Consider the following 14,742-nt stretch of genomic DNA (forward strand, 5'->3'; position numbering starts at 1 on the left):
TGGGGCTGCGTGCGCGCGTTGGGCGGGGGGCAGCATTCACAGTCCCTACGCTGCTGGGCTGCAAGAGCCTCCCCCAGCCAGCTGTGCTGCCCTGTCAGACCTGACCCCACAAGGGGCCGTTGCTGGCATGGCTGCAGCGCTCATTTTCTTTACTTCCTTGTTTTGCAAGAACCCAGGTGTCGGCTGAATAACTCCATGGCTGTTTGCAAAGAGCCGCAGGCGGCATTGCCGAGCCCCGGGTGGGGAGGTGTCTAGGGCTGAGAGGGGACTGCATGGTCAGAATACCCCGGCCATGCAGTCTTCGGAAGGGGTGGTTTAGTGTAAACTGCAGGCCTCTGAGGGATCTGCTACAGGCTACACCTGTGACCTGTGGGGATGGGAGTGAATGTGTCATTCTTCATGGCCGGCATGCTCCAGTTGCTGGCACCGGGCCCTACATTATTTACACGACCGGCCGGAGGGCCCCCGCCAAGATCAGCCCTGAGCAATCCTATTGACGCCAACAGGGCTGCTCAGGCGAGTAAAGTTAAGCAGGTACCTTAAGAGTTTGCAGGATCTGGGACTAAAAATGCCATTGGGACAAGCCTCTCTTTCCAGCAGTCCTGCAAGCCGGCAGCCAATGGGCATCTTGGAAATCCACCTTAACTCCTAGACCCGCCCCCAAGAGGGCTTCCCTCCGAAAATGACTCCTCCTGGCTCCTGAAAGTGCAGGGATGAATTGTGCTGCAAGCTCTGCCTTGTGCGCCGCATCCCCTTAAGGACTCTGCAGGGGACCTCCCACCAGGTAAGGGGCATTCGCCAGGGGAGGAGCAGCTGCTTGGAGCTGGACCTAGGGAGGCTGCTGGGCTGGAGAAGGTCTGGGAGCCGCGGCGTGTGTCTCAGACACATGGGCACAAAAAGGAACTTGGGCTGTCGGTTTGTCTGGGATTTATGCCCACAGCACACCGGAGTGAAGCAAAGCATCCCAGGCTGGTCCTAGGTATTTGCAATGAAGCGTGTCAGCGTGCGTTTCGTATGTGTTTAGTCTTGTGCCTGGCTCTGTAGCTAGCTAGAGGGGGAGTGAGAGACAGTTACTCCAGGTTTATACCTGAACAAGGGCAGAATCAGCCCCATGGGCTCTAGCGTGTGTCCTGGAGTTGGGTGTCGTGCATGCTGCGTTACTTGCTGTGGGTGCATGTTGGGGCTGTGTTGTGTGTGTCAGTGTGCCTCTATGGCAGAGTAGCTGATTAATAATCGTAGTTTGCATTCATGTAGCACTGTACGTGTGCTGCTCTCAAAGAGCTTGGCAAAGGACGGTGAATATCATCCTTATTTACTGATGGGGAAACTGAGGCACAGAGGTCTGGTGACTTGTCCAAGACACACAGTGATTCTGGGTCAAAGCCAGGAGTAAAAGTCAAGTCTCCTGGCCACCAGGTCTAACCACCAGTCCATTTCCCCTCCCTCTATAACCTAGTGTAGCTTTTCCTAATCCTCCTGGTTCTTGATTTGTGTCTGTACTGAGAGTGACTCTAGATTTCCCAGTCCCACCCTCCTCCTCCTCAGCCTCCTGGTATATATCCAGGCTGTTCCATGCTAGCCAAGCATCCACCTTGTGTGGGATGCAGCAGCCAGGTTTAGCAACATCCTTCCGCCCAGACTTTGTTTTGGTGCCTTGCGTACACAAGGTGCCACCTCCAGTTGTTTGTCAGGCCTGAGGAATGAGCCTTCCCCTCCAAACGCACAGTGCCCTGGCCTGGGGGGTGGAGGGAGGGCAGCATGGGAGATCTGGTTCCTGGCTCTGCCACTGTAGCACAGGTCAGATTCCTGTGATGGGAGAGGACCTTTGGCATCAGAGCTGCAGACCTATTATATGATTCATCCCTTAGCTTGTTTTATGGGTGGTTTTCTGAGCCCATGCCTGGCAACTCAAGGCAAGTGAATAACAAATAGCTTGGTAAAGAGGGGCTGGCCTAAGAGAGAGATGGGTGGGGAGAGCCACTGTGCTCTGAAACCCCCAAAATCTGCACCCGGGAATGGTCTCTGGAGCAAATCAGGAGTTTTGGTTTCTCGCTGGCTGGAGATCTAACCCCATCTTCCTGGCCATCTTTTATTCTAGTACAAGACTCGCCCAGCTTTGCTCAGTGGCTAGAGATGTGACCAAGAAAGGAAGGGACGTGGAAGGGGACTTCGAATTAGCAGCCCCCGTTCAGACTGGGAAGGGGGTCACCACTGGCCTGGGCAGCTCCGTGACAGAGTCTGTTTAGATATTGCCCTCTTCTACGTTGGCCTCCGCCATCAGTCTGAGATGGCAGAGCTCCAGCTGTGAGCTCTCTGGGGCATGGGCCCTCTGTTTGCACGGGTGCGGTACGAGCCCAGACCAGTGGGGTCCTAGCCGATGGCTGGGGCTTCTAGGCACAACTGCAATTCGAAATAATGGGCGAAGGGTGCAGAATGCGCCATCCATCCTTATCCCTTCCCACAGCGGGGTCCTGTGAGGCCCACACCAAAGGGCATTGGCCCCAGTCTCACCGGGTTTGCCCGGCCAGGTCATCGCATTTCAGGTCAAGTCAACCACACCGCTGACTTACTTGCCAGGCCTGAACCTGGTGGGGAATTGACCTCCCAGCTGACGTCCCTCCCATGGAGGTTGCAGCTCCAGCCCCTCGGCCTTTTCCCACCCATCCTCCCACCTGCCCCAGGTCCCTGCATCACTTTCTTCTGCAGAAGCCATCGGCTTGCAGCCTGCCACCATCCACCATTCGTTTCTGCAGGAAAGTGGGTGAAGGCTCACCCTGGGATGAATCAATACGTCTCGTTTCTCAGGCTGACAGGAGATGAATCACCATTTTCCATCCCGGCGCCTTGGGGGAACGGACTTTCTTTCCTCACTTGTCCTGCCTTTGCCTCTCAGGAAGCAGCGTTTAGGAGAGGATCCTCTCTTAGGGGAGGACCAGGCATCGCTAAACTGCAATTTGTGTGCTTACCCGAGAGCTAGACTTCCCTTACAAGCTCAGCCACGTTTGGTGGGGTGTGTCCGATTTGCATCACCCTACCTGCTTTAAACGTGGTGCTTCCTTCTGCTATTTGTACCTTCACAGGGTTGGGAGTGTCACATGTTAGGGACTGGTTAGGTTCCTCAGTCACTTCAGACACCAACAAACTTTGCCTGGGCTTCCAAAAGGCAGCAGGACCTGAGGGGTAACTTCACCCCGCTGCAGAGAGCCAGTACATGGCCTAGACACAACTTAAATCTCTCCCGCAGCTAGTCCTGTAAGTGCTGCATAGGCCAGTGCTAGGGAGGAGTTTTAGCCCATGTGTTAAAAAAAAAATTACTCTCAGGGCTGAGTGACGGTCATAAAACCCCACTAAGATTGCCCTGTCCCCTGTAGACACTCTCAGCATCACAGTCTGGGCCATGTCTGTGGCCAGTGGGTCACAAGCTGCTTTGTCTGTGTGCAGCGTGACATGAGCACATGGGTTCTGGTCCTGGCTCGGGGGGGATGTTCAGGCAGTGGGGAGAAGCAAGAGGCAGGAGTCCTGGGTTAGATTCCCAGCTATTAGAGGGGAGTGGGGTCTAGTGGCTAGAGCTGGGGAGGAGTGGAACTGGAAGTCAGGACACCTGGGTTGCATTCCCATCTCTGAGCGGGAACAAGTGGTTAGAGCAGTAGGGGCGGCACTGGGAGGCAGGACTCCTGAGTTCTCTTCCCAGCCCTGGAAGGGGAATGTGCTTAGAGCCGGAGCCTGGAATATTGAACAGTGTCTCTTTATTTCTTCCCCTTGCAGACCCAATTAACGGGAGCCGCGGACCATGAACTGGGGTGTCTTCGAAGGGCTCCTGAGCGGGGTGAACAAGTACTCCACGGCCTTCGGGCGCATCTGGCTCTCCCTGGTCTTCATCTTCCGGGTGCTGGTCTACGTGGTGGCGGCGGAGCGGGTGTGGAGCGACGACCACAAGGACTTCGACTGCAACACGCGCCAGCCCGGCTGCTCCAATGTCTGCTTCGACCACTTCTTCCCCGTCTCCCACATCCGCCTCTGGGCCCTGCAGCTCATCCTGGTCACCTGCCCGTCCCTGCTGGTGATCATGCACGTGGCCTACCGGGAAGCCAGGGAGCAGAAGCACCGGGAGGTCGTGGGCGAGAACTGCCACCGGCTCTACCCCGACCTCGGCAAGAAGCGGGGAGGGCTGTGGTGGACCTACTTGCTCAGCCTGGTCTTTAAGGCTGCTGTGGACGTGGTTTTCCTCTACATCTTCTACCGGTTCTACAAGAACTACACCCTCCCCAGCGTGGTGAAGTGCGAGATCCCCCCGTGCCCCAACATCGTGGACTGCTTCATCTCCCGGCCCACGGAGAAGAACATCTTCACCCTCTTCATGGTGGTCACGGCCTGCCTCTGCATCCTGCTGAGCGTGGTGGAGGCCTGCTATCTGGTGGGGAAACGGTGCCACGAGTCCCTGCTGTCCAGAAGCAAGAGCAGCCGGAGGGAAACCAGGCAGTTCAGGAGCATCGTTCATAACAAGGACTGCTCCCTCTCCCACAGCGAGCAGGACAGCTTCGAGCTGGGAGGGCAGGTTTTCCACGCGGCGGATTGCAAGCTAGTCATGGCTCCAAACACAGCCAGTTCCCAGATAGGAGAAGATGTTATCTCCTAAGCAGAGGGAAAGACTTGGGGAGGCTGTCTCCGTGCAGAACGGCCCTCGTTCGAGACCAGCCCTCCTTGTTGGCCATGCCTAGATGTCACGAGCCAAGATCAGACCTGGCCTCTGCTGGCAGCTCTGCTCCCATCACACGCCCGGGTGTTAAGGACATTGGGTGCTTCCCCCTGCGTTGCATTGGTCTGGTGGAAGTAAGTGGACTCAGGCACTTTAGAGAAGAATGGCCTTGCTAGTCAGCGGGAAGTTCTATAGGAACCACGGGCTGGAGAGAAGCAAGGGGAAGGGGAATGTTCAGAGGAGGTTGTGAAGGCCAAGACTATAACAGGGTTCAAATGATAGGTCCATCAATGGCTATTAGCCAGGCTGGGCAGGGATGGTGTCCCTGGCCTCTGTTTGCCTGAAGCTGGCAGTGGGCGGCAGGGGATGGATCACTTGATGATTCCCTGTTGTGTTCATTCCCTCTGGGGCACCTGGCATTGGCCACTGTCGGAACACAGGATACTGGGCTGGATGGACCTTTGGTCTGACCTGGTCTGGCCGTTCTCATATTCTTAATGCAAAGCCTAGAGTTGTGGGATTTAGACGTATGAGATTTGATGGGTTCTTGCAGCAGCTGCTGCTGGCTGCTACTGGAGACAGGACACTGGGCTCAAAGAACCCGTGCTCTGACCCGGCCTGGCAATTCCTGTGGTGAGACATCATGCAGGATTGTGCCCTCCTGTGTCTTCCTGTTCCATGCCCAGCCTAACTTTACAGGCGTCCGTCAGAAGGTCCAGCCTCAGAGAGAGGAGTGGGATGTAAGGAACAAGCTGGCGGTGAGAATTTCTCAGCCAACAGAGCCAGTGCCACTGTGGAAACAGAGCCAGGCCCTTCTGTCTGTCCCCGAGTGACATGCCAAATGGTAGGGGGACGTTGGAGAAACCCGGCCTGGCCGTGAATGTTCCTGGGGTGGGGCTGCCTAGGCCAAGTGGGTATTTTCTCTCCAAGCCTGCTTGGGAGAGGGAGGGTGAGGTCTCCAAAGTGCCTCATTTCATGAACAGTCCTTCAGCTCTGCTTAACCCAACAGGACCAACTGGGGGTAGCAGAAGACTCTAGAAAGAACAGGAGGCTTCCCAATGAACAGAGTGCAGCATTTTCCCATCTGCGGGAAATGCCCAATAATCCATCCTGCCAGAGATTCAAGTCATGGAAACTAAACACTTGCTAATGTCGGTGATGGGGAATCCGTTCACCCTCAGGGAATTAAAGAGTTTTGCTGATGGGGGAGGGGGGTAAGGTGGCGGTCAAGGGGAAAGAAAAAAATCTCCTAGATTCACTGCTTTTCAAGGCCATTATGATCATCCCGTCTGACCTCCTGCGTAACACAGGCCAGAGAATTCCACCCAGCCATTCCAGCATCAAGCCCGTCACTTTCCATTGAACTAGAGCCCATCTTTTAGAAAGGCATCCAGTCTTGATTTAAAGACTCCACAGGGTGGAGCATCCACCACATCCCTTGGTAGGAAGTTGTTCCCTTGGGTCAGGTTCAAACATCTCCTTTCGTTGACAGAGCAAGGGGAGCTGTGTGGGTGACCCTCTTCCTGCGGAGTGATTTGTCATCTAACATCCCATAGCATCCTTCAGGGAGTAGCTAGTGATGACAGAGCCGAAGCAGGAAACTGCATCCTGCTGCCCTAAATTCTCACATACGTCACTCCTCCTCTTAAAAAGAAATTTATGATTTAAGGTCACCGGCACTGGATGGCTGCTGTGTTCCCCCCAGAGATGGCAGCATTTCAGGGATGATCCTCCCCCAAAGGGTGGAATTCTATACTCATTCCATATTCACAGAGCTAAGGTAGCATATGTATCACTGGTGACCTTCTGCAAAGCCGTATGGTGTGGACATGATACATATATTTTAAAAGCCCAACGTGAACAATTCATTTAGCCGCTGCCCTGCACAGTCCATAGGCCGGCCCCTCAGCTGCTATGAATCCGCTCAGCTGCACTGTAGAGAGTGGAGTTGTGCCCTTTTACACCCGCTGCAGATCTGACCCCGTATGTATTTCTCGCCTTGTGTACCCTTGCAACTAATAAAACTGTCTCTTTATAAGAAATGGGCTTTATTTCTGTTTCTTGTCCTTTGTTTTAGCTTAAAACCAATACAACACTGCGGCAGAAATGTTTGTGAATGGGATTTTTCAAAAGGTGCCCCCCAAACGTTTTTATAGCCTTGAAGATTTGCTTGTGGAGATGGGTGGAATAAACTCCCTAGTTCTCCAAAAAAGCTTCTCGCCCTGGGAAATATGGCCCTCTTTCATCTTCCTTTGGAGCAGCTGCAACTGGCCACCGTTGGGTATTGGAACCTGGACAACCTGTGGTCTGGCAGTACCTCTGTTCATGTGTGTGGCTTGGGAGAAGCCTTCTTGTAATATAATGCACAGAAAGCAATTTTCTAAACACTATTAAAAACGGGCCTTTACTTTTATAAAGAGCCAGGATTCACCTGCAAACAGCCACTGAATCAGAAAAAGAACAGTCTCTGGAAGCCGGCATCCTCATAGCTAATCAGTTTTGATTAGCAGAGTGGGAGCTGAGACTGGTTGGAGCAGAGGACAGGGGACCAGGAATCTCTTTTGGTTCCGTTTCCAGCTTCACTCATGTAATGTCTTGTGAATTGATTATTACTTGCCAAGTGCTGGTGACGTGCCCGGCCCCGACTCTGCTACAGGCCCTTGGGAGAGTCATTTCACCTCTCAAAGCCGTGGTCTTGATGTCTGCAAAGTGGGGGAAGCACCATAGTGGATAGCACGAGTGGGGTTGGCACATTAGGGGATTCCTGCTTCCAAAGCAATTTCTCTAAGAAAGGCAAAGCATTATCCTTCTGCTCTCACACATTGCACAATGTGTCAAAGCCCAGATAGCGCCAAGCCCTTGTCTCTATGAAGTCCACGGCAAAACTCCCATGGAGCTCACTGGGCGCTGGCTATAATTCTGAGCTAACATGTCAGGTCCATTTTATTTTTCTGTGACTCGAGGCTTTTTTGTTTTTTTGGTTTTTTTTTAAACCTCTCTGAAGAAGGGCTGCTGAGCTTATTGGCGAAAGGGAGGCACACCCAGCAGGTGTACGCATCCCCGGTGCATCAGCGAAGGCAGCAAGAGCTTTCAGACTGCGCTGCAATGGAATAGCTAGAGAGAGTTTCTGGGCTTCTCGACCGTCAGGTAAGAGGCATGGCGAGAGGTCGCTTGGACTAGGAGAAATACCCTGGGTGGGCGGGTGCAGTGTGATTTAAAGGAGCCTACATGCAGGATGATAAACTTGGCTGTTCTGCAAGCTGGCATAGCGTCTACTCTCAGGAGGCAAGTGCTGTGCATGGGGTGGGAATGTGTAACAGAGACATTCATGCAATGAGAGACACGGTATTACTGCTTACAATGTTTCCTGTTGCTAAAGCACTTTGCCAGTGCAAAGTTACATTCCAGTGGTAACGTGTGACTGAGGTTCTGATCAATTTGTGAATTTATTAATGTGTTACACATGCACTAGACATTCAGGTGTCAAAGCGAAGTGCATGGATCGGTAGCTCCAGATGTTGTGAATATGATAGATAATATTGTCGACTTACTGGAGGATACACTATATTCCGGTGAGTTCATGGAGGTGAGCTTTGTTATTTATTTGCTATGGAAAGCTATAATCAAATTACTGGTAGTATTTAATATTGATATTGTAGAAGGGTCCCCAGCCCAATTGGGATCAGGGTCCCATGTGCTAGGGGCTGCACCAACACTCATGAAGACCCAGTCCCTGTCCTGAAGAGCTCAGAAGCTAAGAATGCTAGACATTATCACTAAGGAGCTATGTTCAAATTTTCAAAAAAATCTGGGTGCAAACTGCCAGTCTCCACCCGTAGTGGCACCTGCTTTTTCACTAACACTGCAAATGTTTGGACTTGGATGGAAGGGTATGTCCAATGCAAAGCGCGACCCCAAACCCAAGGGAAATCCCTTGCAGAGTAATCTTATTGCATTACCAGAGCGTGTAGCGGCCCCAACCAAAATCTGGTCCCCATTGTGCTAAGCATAATACATGCTCCAAAGACCTTATAGTCTACAAAGACAAGACAGCTTAAGGGAGGCAGGGGAAACAAGTACCGTGACGTCAAGTGACTTGCCAGAGGTCACACGGTCAGTGGCAGAGGGGAGAATGGAATGCAGGTCTCCTAGTCCTGTGCCCTAGCCCCTACATCATGCTGCCCCTCCCCCCGATTGTTATCTTATAATTTTCCTTTTTTTTTTTTCACACACTGAATACGCAGAGGGCCAGATTCTGCCCCCCTTAGCTGGAGCAGCACCTTGACTTCAGTGGTCTGCTCAGAGTACGGCACTACGCAACGGTGTACACTTCAAGACTCTTCCTGCAAACTCTTCCTCCCCTGTGGAGTCTCTTGACTAATCAGGGGCACTATCCATCTGAGCAAGGCCTGCTCAGGTGAGTAAAGGTTGACAGGGTCAGGCCAACAACTGGAGAAGTAAGTGACCCAGTGGACTGAAGAATCTATGAACAGAGCCCCATGGAAGCACATTAACACACCATCCCCATCTCGTTAATAAACAAAAATAGATAAAACAACAGCACTAAATGGCAAACCCTGATCTGGTTTACTGCAGTAATATGTTGTGTTCTGCAGCGACTCGGGCTGCACTGTAATTCCTGAGGACCTCAAGCCGTACCTGAATGTTTTCTGGAATGAATAACGAACAATAATTCCACGGTAAACGCACTCATCAGTAACATTAACGTTGAATGCAACATTCAGTTTATTATTGGGTTTCCATTGTTATCTTGGGCCAAGATTTTCCTAAACCACTAGTCATTTGAGGAACTTCCTTTTGGGGTGGGGGGGTGTCTGACTTTAGATGCCTTAAAAAGGCCAGATTTTCACTTTTATTTCTGAAAGGCAAGTCTCTTTAATGCGTCTGACATTGGATCACCTGAAATCACTAGTCCCTTTGGAAACTCTGGGCCTTTGAAACACACACGGAGAGACAGGTACTTTCTGAAAACTTTGCGTCTCTTTAAGAGAATTTGGAGGGGAGGGAACTTCATCCTGTGCCCTCCTGGTGTGAAACTGTCAACTCCCATTAAGTCCCTGGTATGCAGCGTGCTGTCACTCCCAGAGGCGATGCTCCTGGAGGTTTATGTTCTTTTCTTCAGATAACTGCACCCATTTTGCTCAGCATGGCCTTGTGGAAGACAGTGGGGTTGGCAGGAGGCAACTGATACTAGCAGGCCGTGTGAAATGCATGCTGGGGAAAACAAGGACAGGCGTGTGGGCCAAGGGTGAAATCCAGCCCGGTACAATGAGCCAGCAAAAGGACTAGCCACCACTCGAGTCCCATGCAGGGCTCTGTTGTCTTCATCAGAGCTTATAGGCATAGCACATGAGGGCTTACGTGGGATTTAAATGGGGCCTGAGCTTGGTGCTGCACGGGACTGAATTTCATCCTAGAGCACAAGGGGGCTGTGGTCTGCATGCTGGTCCCATTACGGACCCTCAGTTGCTTTCCTCAGGCCATGGGCTTTATCTCCAGCAAGGTGTGTGGCTCCGATCAGTGCAGGCCATATGAGAACGCTGGCGTTACTCTGCACTGGCGGGGAGGCGAGAGCAGTGGTAACAGGGCTTATGTCAAATCCGGGGTACATTGTCCCTTCAGACACAGCCCTGAGCAAAGCGTGTGCATTAGCAGCAGCCCCCCAAGAAGAGCCAGGGAGGGAATCCTAACTCAGAGACCCTCCTGTGAGGCACAGTTCACCCCTGCCTCTCCCTTGCTCAGGGTGAGGGGCAGGAATTTACTGTTGGTCTCCACCCTGGACTGTCTCCACTGCTGGCCAAGGCAGTAGGGGCTGGGCCCAAGACACCCCAGGGAGGTGTAGCCCCCCCAGGGGTTTCTTACTCCCGTGCACGGGCACGCAGTGCTTGCTGCAGTCTAGCCCTCATGTAGCCGTTCCACTCACTGCAGCTTGGTTGTCTCCGCTCCAGCTCCTGCTCTGCTAACCCCAAACGAGAGGATGAATTGGTCCTGGCTCCAGGAGCTCCTGAGCGGGGTGAACAAGTACTCCACGGCCTTCGGGCGCGTCTGGCTCTCCGTGGTCTTTGTCTTCCGCTTCCTGGTCTACGTGGTGGCGGCGGAGCGGGTGTGGAGCGACGACCAGAGGGACTTTGAGTGTAACACGCGCCAGCCCGGCTGCTCCAACGTCTGTTATGACCACTTCTTCCCCGTCTCCCACATCCGCCTCTGGGCCCTGCAGCTCATCCTGGTCACCTGCCCTGCCCTGCTGGTGGTCATGCACGTGGCCTACCGGGAGGCCAAGCAGAGGAAGTGCCAGGAGGCGGAGGGAAAGACCTGCCGCCGGCTCTACCCCGACCTCGGCAAGAAGCGGGGAGGGCTGTGGTGGACCTACCTGCTCAGCCTTGTCTTCAAAGTTGCTGTGGACGTGACTTTCCTCTACATCTTCCACCGGCTCTACGCCAATTTCAACCTGCCCCGCGTGGTGCGGTGCACCGAGGCCCCCTGCCCCAACACAGTCGACTGCTTCGTCGCTAGGCCCACCGAGAAGAAACTCTTCACCTACTTCATGGTGGCCACCGCCATCCTGTGCGTCCTTCTCAATCTCTGCGAGATGATCTACCTGGTCGCCAAGCGCTGCTGGGAACTCGCCACCCGGCGCCAGGGCAGGGAGCTGCTGAGCAAGCCCGCAGGCTGCCATCACTGTGCACAGCAGAACCAGAGTCTTAGTACATCATCCTCAGGGCAGGCTCCATTCAGGTCTGTCCCTTTATATAGCGGGGAGGGTGCTGCTAGTGAAGGGAAAAGAGGCTCCTACCTCATCTCCGGGCATTCACAATCTCTCGCACAGACTTCAGCCACCAGTGCAAACTTCTCACCAGCTTCATTCCCTGCAGATTGACTGACAAAGCAATCAAAGGCTTATTAGAATCATTTCTCCAAGAGTTTTCAGTCCCGTGCCCATTGAAGGCAGGGTCATGCTGTGTATGAAAAGTACATTGACATATAGCAGAGCCAGTTAGCACTTTCCAAATTTCTATTTTTTCCAACAGCAGCAGAAAAAAGGGATGAAATTTGTGAGAAAATTTGCCTGTTTCTTGATCATCTTCAATAAATACTTTGCAAAGGGTTGATAAATGATTTGTAGATGTTCTAGGCATGTCGTAGACGGAGTCATGTGTTTTTTAAATGGGCGAAAACACACTAATGAAAGTGTCGTGGGTGGTTTGAAGCCATGTCTGTAAGCAGCTGTTGGACTCAATAAAGGTCCGTAGACATTTTAATAAATGGTTCCTCACGTGTCATAATGATTTATAAATAGACCTGGAATATAAAGTCCTTCTGTGGCGATTTGGGAGCTCTTTCTATGTACAACTTATGAACTCTGTTGAAATCATGAACATTCTGTGGGCTGCAAACACTCTCTTGAATGTGGGGTTTGGTTGCCTTCTCTGTTGTCCTTTTACTTCCAAGATGGACTGAGATTCCAAGGGGTAGCGGCACAAAGCCAACGATAGAGGGTTGTTAAACCTTGATGATCCTATATTCACATAGAAGCACCCTAAACAAAAGGCTGGCTCCTACCCAGGAGAATTGGGCTATCCAGGGAGAGGTCACCTGGTTACAAAGTCACCTGGTAGGGGTCTGTGCTCACCTGTTGAGGCTGATCAGGAGGTCACCTGACAGAGGTTATAAAAGGGCAGGAACTGCTCTAGTCTGGCTCTTCAGCCATTTCCAACAGCTGAAGATGAAGGGAGCGGCTGCCAGAACTTGATGAAGCAGCGGAGAGCCCTGCCCACCTGAACACAGATGGCCCCCCAAGGACTCCCAAGGGAAGGGTGAGCTGGAGTGAGGAGCATTGCATTCAGGAGTGGGGTTGTTTTCTAAATGATATGTGCTCTCTTGTGCTGAGGTTCTGAGTTACAAACCTTTTGCTACGCCTGTGTCCATTCGCTTCTGCATCCCTGTAACCCTGTGGGGCGTTCTGGGAACTTGCAAGAGCTGCTGGGGAGGCACAGTGTAGACGGCATTAGTCTCAGGGCCTAGGCAATTGGACTGCAGGTCCTCAGTGCTCAAAGGGGTGTCAGGCATGAGATCCGCAGCCAGAAACGGTGTGTGTAACCTCTGCCATCCCCCGCAAGCTAAGGCCATATGGGATTCAGCATTTGGATCCGCTTCACAGCTGTCTGGGAAGTGTCCAGCGGGGGGAGATCAACCAGATCTGTGACACCTTCCACTGTCTTCAGTGGGGCACTGGGTTGGGCCCAGAGACCTAATCTGTTTTATGCAACTTTCAACACAGCACCTGCCAGATGGTTGCTGCCTCTCACAGGCTGTGTGAGATTCTCTGTATGCCTTGGCCTAGCCATGGATTGGAAGTTATTTCATGCACTGACCATGGTGCAAAGATACGGAGGGAGACGGGGACAGGGAGAGCTGGTAGGTGGAGATGGGACCTAGTTGGACAAAGGTAGAACGTTAATTGCATGAAGAGCATGAGACTGACACCCCAGCAACACAGCGGGAAGGTGATTGGATGGCAAGGTCACATCACGTTGCTCAGCTTGTCCCCTGGGTGGAGTGTGTGATCAGTTTTCCAGGGAGCCATATTCATGTTTCTGAGTCTGAAATTTGCTTTCTCCAAGTAGCCAAATCCTCAGCTGGTGATAATCAGCGTAGCTCCATTGGCTTCAAGGGACAATTGAAACCAGCCGAGGATCTGGCCCATAAGCGCTAATACATTCCTCCAATGGGCGTTCCTGCTAGTACAGCTCATTTGCTAGAACAGTCGTGGAAGGGGAATTGGCAGAGTTGGATTTGCCACCTTAGGTTCTTATCTGGCCCTTAGCATCTCAGCCTCTCACAATCTTTGTAGTGTATTTATCCTCACAATACGCCTGGGAGGCAGGGCAGTTCTGTTATCCCCATTGTACAGATGGGCAACTGAGGCACAGAGAGGCTAAGGCCCTTTGAGGATCTGGCCCTAAGGGACTTGCCCAAGGTCCCAAGCAAAAGCTGTAGCAGAGCAGAGACTTGAATCCTGGTTTGTCAGGTTCTAGGCTACTTCCCTAGCCATTGGGTCAGCCTTCCTCTAATGGAAACGGGGTCTCCAAATCCCTTAGGCAGCTTTGAAAATCTCAGTCTGCATGTTCTTATTCAAGCTAATATCATGGAAACATTGCTAATGTGCTAGCCCATGTCTAACAGATGCTCAGCACATACAGTGCAGCTGAGCATCACCTGGAAATGTGATCTCCTTAAGGCAACGTATTTAAATATCAGCTGACAGAAGTCACTCCCTAAATCAGCTTTACTGTAACTTTAGGAGGTTGGGCAAGAGAGTTGTTGTATTTGGTTTAAATCATTTTGACGTTTCCATTTCACAGGGTTTGAAACGGACCATTGGGTTTGTTGGGAGTTGTTGGGTTTTTAAATCTGCGTGAATTTTTTTCACCTCCAGTGTTACTGACAGCACTGTCAAAATGGTTATTGAAATTCTTTATTTACTGCCACATCAGGTTTTCGGTAAGAGCAAAATATCGCCAACAGTTTCAATTAAAAAGGTGAAAAATGTCTAAGAAGGCAGCTGTGTTTTGTGGAATGTTTTCAAAGGGCTTTTAATTAAAAAACTTTGTGTTTGGAAAATGTTGACTGGCTCTAATTCTAACTGAGCAAACTCTGCCCTTTGCTGAGCACTGAATCTCTGCCTGGCTGTGGCCCACCACCGTGTTGGTGCCTTGTCTTACCTCAGAGCAGTCTGAAGTTTGTCTTTATGCTGGGAAATGAAGACAAACTGATTTATTTGTTGTTCCTTGGAGCTCCCCTTCTATTTCCAACATGTGTGAACCTGTCTGTATTCGGGCAATGCCTGCAAAAGAAAAACATGCTCAGAACAGCCGTTTCTGTAAACAGCAAATGACTGGTATGTGAAATATCTCTTTCCATAGGCTCCAAAACGCCTGCAAGCCGCAGCCCGTTGTGAGTCGGGGTAACAGCAGTTCACACTTACAAGCAGCAGTTGTAAATCAGAAAGTACAGTGAAGTCGTTG

General features: G+C 51.8%; 3 protein-coding genes across 5 annotated transcripts in view; all 3 read left to right on the forward strand.

Moving 5' to 3' along the window:
* The window catches only part of LOC120389229 (gap junction beta-4 protein-like), a 94,244-nt gene extending 82,362 nt beyond the window's left edge, over nucleotides 1-11,882 (forward strand). The window contains exon 2 of the mRNA XM_039511622.1: nucleotides 10,666-11,882. Coding sequence (XP_039367556.1) covers nucleotides 10,695-11,594 — 900 coding nt within the window. The 5' untranslated portion in view covers nucleotides 10,666-10,694 and the 3' untranslated portion in view covers nucleotides 11,595-11,882. The remainder of the gene's footprint in view (nucleotides 1-10,665) is intronic.
* LOC120389231 (gap junction beta-5 protein-like) lies at nucleotides 708-5,021 on the forward strand. 2 transcript variants are annotated; one of them, XM_039511623.1, is made up of 2 exons: nucleotides 708-784; nucleotides 3,766-5,021. In XM_039511623.1, exon 2 carries the CDS (start codon nucleotides 3,791-3,793, stop codon nucleotides 4,634-4,636), a length of 846 nt encoding a protein of 281 aa, XP_039367557.1. In that variant the 5' UTR covers nucleotides 708-784; nucleotides 3,766-3,790; the 3' UTR covers nucleotides 4,637-5,021. The 2 variants fall into 2 exon arrangements, with proteins under 2 accessions (XP_039367557.1, XP_039367558.1); XM_039511624.1 differs by lacking the exon at nucleotides 708-784 and adding an exon at nucleotides 851-979.
* A 552-nt stretch (nucleotides 11,883-12,434) lies between the features above and the next one.
* The window catches only part of GJB3 (gap junction protein beta 3), a 34,864-nt gene continuing 32,556 nt past the window's right edge, over nucleotides 12,435-14,742 (forward strand). For both annotated transcript variants that reach the window (XM_039511625.1, XM_039511627.1), the window contains exon 1: nucleotides 12,435-12,531. The gene's annotated coding sequence lies outside the window, so the exon portion shown is untranslated. The remainder of the gene's footprint in view (nucleotides 12,532-14,742) is intronic.

The sequence above is a fragment of the Mauremys reevesii genome, linkage group 23 (genome assembly GCF_016161935.1).
Source record: "Mauremys reevesii isolate NIE-2019 linkage group 23, ASM1616193v1, whole genome shotgun sequence".
Lineage (NCBI taxonomy): Eukaryota > Metazoa > Chordata > Testudines > Geoemydidae > Mauremys > Mauremys reevesii.